The sequence below is a fragment of the Alligator sinensis genome, unplaced genomic scaffold (genome assembly GCF_000455745.1).
Source record: "Alligator sinensis unplaced genomic scaffold, ASM45574v1 scaffold503_1, whole genome shotgun sequence".
NCBI lineage: Eukaryota > Metazoa > Chordata > Crocodylia > Alligatoridae > Alligator > Alligator sinensis.
The window spans coordinates 388,112-396,027 of NW_005842933.1; the positions used below are offsets into that span (position 1 = coordinate 388,112).

At 40.2% G+C, this 7,916-nt stretch overlaps 1 protein-coding gene across 3 annotated transcripts in view; it reads left to right on the forward strand.

The window, feature by feature from the left end:
* The first annotated feature begins 205 nt into the window (after positions 1-205).
* The window catches only part of SMYD2 (SET and MYND domain containing 2), a 42,198-nt gene continuing 34,487 nt past the window's right edge, over positions 206-7,916 (forward strand). The window contains exons 1-2 of one of the 3 annotated variants that reach the window (XM_025192487.1): positions 206-1,381; positions 3,461-3,524. In XM_025192487.1, coding sequence (XP_025048272.1) covers positions 1,311-1,381; positions 3,461-3,524 — 135 coding nt within the window. In that variant the 5' untranslated portion in view covers positions 206-1,310. Of the gene's footprint in view, positions 2,184-3,460; positions 3,525-7,916 lie in introns of all 3 variants that reach the window. The other 2 variants (XM_025192488.1, XM_025192489.1) reach the window with 2 other exon arrangements.

A 7,916-nucleotide genomic window follows, 5' to 3' on the forward strand; every position in this document is an offset into this window, starting at 1 on the left:
AGGACATGCTGTGTTTACCAGGGCACCCCTTGGAGTAACTAGGAACAACAGCCATAAGCTGACAGAGAGCAGATTTAAGTTGGACATCGGGAAGAACTTCTTTATAGTAAGGGTTGCCAGAATCTGGAATGGGCTTCCAAGTGAGATGGTGCTCTCCCCTACCCTGGGGGTCTTTAAGAGGAGGCTAGACATGCACCTGGCTGGGGTCATCTGACCCCAGTGCTCTTCCCTGCCCAGGGCAGGGTTCAGACTTGATGATCTACTGAGGTCCCTTCTGACCCAAACATCTATGAATCTATAATTAGCTGTGCAGTAAAAGCTGCACGTCTACACCTGCGCCCCATTAGGTTGAAGTAAACTAATTTACTCCAGCAGCTCGCATGTAGATGCTGCCTTAGCTGGCTGGGGCATGATGGTGCTTCAGTGTGGGGGGCTGCTTGGCCCAGCCAGCCCCCTCTGCAGCATGTTGTTGCAGGGGGAACATCCTTGGGCTGACAGGCTAATCGTGGGGGCCTCCATAGGTACATATACATGTGCAGTTAGCACGACAATAAACTCTGGCACAGTTTGCATCAGAGGAAACTGCTCCTGGGCACAGGGTCTGCCTGTGTGCCTGGGACAGCAGCACTTTGAGCTGGGGCAGAGCAGCTCTAGACTGGCAGGGGACAGACACGGAAGTGCTCAGCCCCAGGTTCTGGGTGGCAGTGTCGGGTGGTGGAGGGGCTGGTTGAGGAGTGCTACAGAGCTGTACAGTGCAGTACAGTTGAGGAGTGCTACAGGGTGCTACAGTGCAGGGATAGGTGGCAGGCAGCCCCCACACTTTAGCACCCTCATGCCTCAGCCAGCTCCTGTCACCATCTATACATGTGTGGTGGTACACTTAATAACTCCACCATAAAATAGTACTGTCCCTGACAATATTATCTTAGGCAGAGTTAACTTTCTGCGCTCTTATACTAGCATGCATGTAGACAGTGACGCTTAACTGCAGAGCTAATTAGTTAACTCCACAGTAAAGTGTACATATAGATGTGCTCAGTGTGACTGAGGGTGGCTGCATCTGCTCAAAAGTCCAGGGGAAAAGTACTTGTGACACGTAAAAATATCCCTAAAGGGAAAGAAAAACCAGCCTGAGTGGCAGGGAGGCTAATATTGACTGTGTCTATAGTGGTCAGGCATTTGGATGATAAAAAGTCGTCATGTTGATGGCATTTTAAATTATAATGTGATTAAATAGTAAATCTGATCTGAAAAATATAACATAGGTTGCCAACTTTTCTCGGCATACTGAAGAAACATGGCACATCTCCATGAAGAATAGAGCTTTTACTGATTTATGGATGAATGGGCTGAGATTGGATGATATGATTATTTCATTTTTGTAAGTCTTATCATCTTCTTGTCTATTATTTCTACCCGGTTTTCTCTTTGTGAATTGCCTATTGCCTCCTTCTCTGTCTTGACTTTTTTTTTCAGTTCTTCCTGCCATGTTTGGATTTTACCCTCTGTTCCCATATGGCCCAATCTGACTGCCCTCAAAGTTAATGGAAAGATTCCTGTTGGTTGCAATATATTCTAAATCAGACACTATGTAAACTTTCTTTTCTCCTTCAAATACATGATTTTACTTAGACCTTCAGTTTTGTTCTTACTCTTGTGTGTGATCTTTAGTTATGTTCAATTGTATTTGGCTAATTCAGCTTTTCAGGTTTGGAGAGTCTGTCTTCTAACATGGATGTAGGGGTACCAATGTTATATATACCATGGTGTTACTTTAACCTTAGTTAATATCATAATGACAAAGAATTATTCTTCTATTGACAGCTGGTCTACGGGTCAATTATAATGGTATTTTATTCAATTTTCTTTTGCATTTTCTATTCTAACTTCCCTTATGATTCAAGATCTTTAGTAGGGAAGTGGGAGGGGGCCTCAGCATGGTTGGATGGGTCATGCTAATAGCAAAGATAACCTAGCAGTGTGATTCAGTTTGGCTGAGGTCAGTGATGCAATCTGTGTCTCTGCTCCCCATAGTTCACCATGACCATACATCAGGGAAATAAGGGGATGAGTCTGGAATGAAATTTCTTACATGAAGGGATAAAAGAAAAGATTCATGGTCAATATTACCTCGGGGTAGAGAAACTTTGTGGAACTTCTGTCATGCAGTCAACAGAATGAAAGTAGGCTGACGTATTTTATAATTATATAATATAAAACCACTCCTGATTTGTTTACTGGCCATTAAACAGAATCTTCACATTAGCTCAGCCCATAGATTCACAGAAGTTTAGGGCTGGAAGGGACCTCATGAGATCATCAGGTCCAGCACCCCCTGCTCTGGGCAGGAAAGACTGCTGGGGTCAAATAACCCCAGCAAGGTGGGCATCTAGTCTCCTTTTGAAGATCTCCAGGGTAGGTGCCTGCTGGGAGTCCATTTCAGAGTCTGGTCACACAAACCATGAAGAAGTTTTTCTTTTTAAGCACATATATATTCTTAAAAGCCAACAAGACTGTTTCAAGAAATACAAGGCTTTCGGGCCCTAATTTTTCAAGTTACACATGACCTATGAGGTGTTGTACATATTCATATCCTAGTAAGGACACTTGGCATTATTTTATCCCTTTAAATTTTTTAAAAATCCCATGTAAACTTAAACATAATGTAGTGATCTTCCCTGAAATGAGGTGAAGAATTTTCTAAACGTGTTACAGAATGTATGATGGAGAGCATGGGGAAATTCCTGTGCAGTGTGCTGTATCGCAGACATTATTTTAGGGCTGATCTGCAATGCAGTGTACTTTGCAGCAGAGTGAGAACTTTCTTACAGCACACACTGCTCAGGGTATCTACAGATACAAAAAGGAAAGGCAGGGTTGAGGAAAACTTTCATAATACATTGATCACAGAGCAGATGCTGGACACATGGTAATGGGATTAAGATGCATGGTAACAGGATACTAAGCAAGGTATTTAAATACAAAACCTTTTTAGACAGTAGAGGTTGGGACTAGATGTAGGAGCAGTGGACTTAAAAGAACAGAGAAGCAAAAAAGTAACATCAGTGATCAAATAAATCAGGCAACAGATATTTTTAAAACCAAGAAAAGCAGAGGTCTGGCAGCATAGAATAATGTTTCTAAAAAAGATGCTTTTATGGACTCTTTCCCCCTCACTTAGTAACAGCTGTTAGGGAAATTTGCATTTGAAACTCTAAACAAATAAAAATCTCCTCATTCTGAAGAGGAGGTTCAAGCTGTAGTCACAGTGTTCTGAAGTAAATGCCATTTGATTATGAAAACATGGTGCGTCATGCAGTACTCTTCTAAAATAAGTGCATCATTGCCAGATGGGGCATGTGTGCTATATAGTCTGTGTTTTAGAGCAATAGTGAATGCTATAATGTCTCTGCTGCATTCACTATTAGAGGGTAGATATAACTTCTGTTTTGTTTTTAAGGAAAGAAGGATTGTCCAAGTGTGGAAGATGTAAACAGGCGTTTTACTGCAATGTGGAATGTCAGGTACGTGTTCTGATACCTCGTGAGGATGGTGGGGATGCAGTTCACTAAAGCAGTAAACTGCACTTATCATTAGTACTTACAGGCTATAATTAGCACAACTGCAGTTGGGAACAGCAGACAGGTCACTTTGATCACCCACAGATGTTGAGAGTAAAGTTGTGCCTTGGACAACTACAGGATTTAATCATAATAAATTGTTAAAAATTAATTGTGCTGAGCCATGTTTCTGTTTGATTAGGGCCACCTTTCAGTCCACTATCTACCTTAGTAACAGTAACTTCTGCCTTCTTTAAGAGTGTGCAGGTGGTTTAACATTAGTCTAGTGAGGAAGCATACGTCTAGCTGAAAAAATAAATATGCTTTTTTGGAATTTATTTGCAAATGTGTTGTGGCTGTTGATAGTAGTCCCTGACTGTTTACAAACCTACTGTACTCCCCCTCTTAATCATATATTTCCACTAAAGAGCTAGTTAACCACAGTAGGTATGCTCTGATGTTAAAAGCTGCAAAACCAAAATATATGAACATGCTCTAAGGCAGCATATCATGAAAAAAACAGACCATCTAAAACACTGCAGTGCAATTATCCTTCTATTTTTATTTTGTTTTGAAAAGAGAGCTCGTTCATGCTTAATGAATCTAGCCAAATCCAGTATCTAGCCTTTGCATGCTGTCAACTTGACCTAAAGGAACCGTGCTGATTACACATTGGAAAAATAAACTCCGTCCAAGTGCTATCTAAATAACGAAGCAGATGTTCTAACTGTGTGGAACCCTATAGGGCTAGAGCCATGGTGCTGAACGTTGTTCTTGAAGGACTTTGGTGACCAAACTCTTGGCACATAAACAAAATTTAAAAGCTAGCAAATCATTCAAGCCCTCCCTTAGGTAGTGATGTGCTGATTATCAGTTTATAGTTTGCCTGCAAATATTCCATGTTCCTGCTAGGTAGGTGGATGCATTGTAATTGTGTCTAGGAACAGGACAGCGGATTTAGAATGGTTGCTGCTTCAGAAAGAGCTTTATGTTAAGGAGCTATATCCTCTTCTAAATGATAATATTGCATTAATGTATTATCATATGTATTGTCACTTCAGTATTTTTGCCTCTCTCTTACCTAGATCCAAGCTTCTAGCTTTCCTACTGGTTGTTTGTAATTCTTACCCTCTTGTAAATGAAAGCAAAACAAAACAAAAAACCCACTAAACGTGAGACCCGATTCCACTGCTCTTAGTGCTTTATTCCATAATTAATACATTGCAGATCACCTACTGTTTTACTGCTCATGTTTTACTTTCTCCAAATTTCTTTTCTTTTTGCTGTAATAAAATGTCCTTCCAGAAGGCAAGCTTGACATCTACTTAGGATTTCTGAATATCCCCAAAGTTGCAAGGGACAACAGTCAGCAGAAGTGTTAGCTGTCTGATTAGCTTTATGTAACACTAATGTGTTTTAGTTATCGAGTTCTTCAGTAATGTTCTCGTGTCTTGACTGTAGTTTGAGCACTGGCATTAGCATGTTCGCTGTTACTGTAGGTGAAATGCACAGGTTTTTTTAGCTCTCTAGCTGGCATAAATTTATCTTCAGGGTTTGGGGCCTTCTCGAATCAGAAAGGTGAAATTTACAGACATAGCTGGGATTGAATTCTTTTGGCATTCTTTCAAAGTTACCTTCAAGCATAATGTACTTTAGAAACCAATCTCAACTGACTGTACGTGCTGCACAGACAATCTACATTGCATCTTCATCCTTGTCTTGTTCAAAGGCACTTTTCAGCAGTACAGAAAATCTTTGTCGAAGCTGAGAAGGACATCTGTGCCTTGATATTGAACTTGTAACACTGGAATATACAGTAAATGTTTCCCTTTCAGCCCCCATGGATGTGAGACTCAGTGCTTTGGTCTTCTTCACACCAAACTGATAAAAGTCTGGGGCTGTACTTAAGAGTTCTTGTGGCAATGCTTATTTGTTCCTCCCACCCCTTTGTCTGTTAACTCTATGAATCCATAGTCCTCTGCCCAATTTGGTTAAAAACTGCATTTAGAATAATCGCCTGGTATGGTTAACTCATTATTTCAGTAACTTTGAATATGCATCAGTGTGCTGGCTGTTCATCATGTTAAATGTACTCTGTGGGATACACAGTCCATTTCACTTTAACTCATACTTCTTTTTCTAAAAACTGCAGTACCTCAGCTGATTTGAAATTTATTCTCCAAGTGTAAGTTGGAAAAAAAGTGGAAAAAGTTGCAAACAAAATCATTTGTATAAGTTTTTCATAATTATGAATTCAGTGTCTCCTAGAAATTGCACTCTGTAATCAAGACTCTGCATCTAGCGATCTATATTCTGTCTTCATATACACCCCTGCAACTCCAGTGTCTTCAGAAATTAAAGGGCATGAGCATACTTGAAGGCAGTATTTGGAGATATGTAGTAGCCTTGATTGACAGCTCTTAAAGTAGCTTCCAAGCCTTAATAAATGAAGACTTGCAACATGTCTGGCCTGGCAGTTTGTATACGTGCATACTTTGCGATTGGCCTAGGAGATGTGTCCCAGGTTCCCGGAATTAACGCTCACTGGTGTCAAGAAAGTTTTAGTCTATTAGGCAGCTGGCAGCCAGTATAATTTAGAGAAACTAGAAGGCTCGACTGTCTTAAATTGGGAAATTCTGAGAGACAGGGAGTCAGCCTAGGACTAGGGGATTAGTGAAGTAACCATTTATTATTATTATTATTATTATTATTATTATTATTATTATTATTATTATTATTATTATTATTATAATAATAATAATACCCAAACCCTTTCTGACCTTCCCTGTGCACACGGTGGCTGCAGCTGAGCCTGTAGTCCAAGGTCACCATTTCTTCCTTGGCTCTTTCTCGCAGTCCAGACCTTCTTCTGATACAGTTTGTGATCCATACAACTCTGGTTTTACAGCTGATTCATACCACTCTGGTTTATACTTCTGGTTTCACAAAGCACTGGTCTGTTATTACATTAATGAAATTCAGACCATGTGTAGCTGACTTTTAAAATTACCATAATTTTAGTAAAATGGTGTGGGCCCTATGCCTTTTTCCCCCTCAGAAATTAGCTGCTGGACAGCTTTAAAAGAAAATGTTTTATGAGGGTTTCAAGAAGGTTAAAGTGTGGAGATGGTGTACTATAAGCCAGTTAGTAGCATTCCTTTTTCAGCTATTAAACACAGCTATTGTTTATCCTTTAGGGAGAGATATGTTCAGCTAATCATAGTGCAGAGTGCTAGGAACTTCTCTCTCCCTTCATCATGTGAAATGTGCTCTGGAAATAGAGGACTTGGAGATTCTGTGTGTGTGTTCATCTGTTTTATAATGTCTATTTCCACAGCAAGGGAAATTCATGTATTTGGCATCAACCAGTAGGTCTCAAAATATAACTGTAAACAGGAAATGCTCTTCAAGAAGCTGTGTTTTTTAGTGAGGTCTCCCAGGAATATGGTGTTGGCAGCGTACCATATAACACTTTTGCCTATGACTTGGAAGAAAACAAAAGGAATGCTATGAAGGATCCAAGCCAGGGGGGATCCGAACCAAAACTAGTGAGACAAGCTCCTATTCGTAAGGTCTCTTGGAAGGAGCAGTCTGAAAAACACTTGCCTCTGGAGTGCAATTCAGAGCTCCCATTATTAAAATCTTAAAAAAAAAAAAATATCTGGGTCTAGTCAGGCTAGTTTTCTGGGCACTGAGAAGACTGCATCTCACCATAGTCTACACTGTTTGTAGTCCCTTTCTCTTTGTTTGGCTTTCTCTGCCTGTTTATATAGCCCAGCCCCTAAAGGAATAATAAGCTCTATCAGAAGTGCTTATGAAGGTTACAGATGATGTAAATATTGCAGAGGTGGTAAGTAATGAAGAAGACGGAATGATCTTGATTGTTTGGGAAACTGGGTATAAGCAAACTTTTTGCGTTTTAATGTGACCAAATGTGAAGTCATGTGTCCCAGGACAAAGAGTGCGGGCTATACTTATGGGATGGGATTCTGTTGTAGGAAGCAGGAATTCTGAGAGGATTGAGGATCGTGATGAATACTTGGCTAAATCTGAACTTCTGCAACTACGCTGAGGCCAAAAGGGGTAATGTGACCCTTACTTATATATGTGGGAAGAGCAATGACAAGGTTATGTTACTATCACAATAAAGGGAAGATTTTGATAAATCAGAGCGGGTGAGAAGATAAAACTCATAATAAAATTTGGAAATATGCCATAAAGTGTAAGACTTAAATTGGTTTCTTTAGCGTAACAAAGTAAAGGGTGATCTAAATTACAGTGTACAGATACGTACACGGGAAATGGGCATTTGACAGATAGAAAGCTCTTCAGCCTAGCTAGCACGACAGGTTCAGC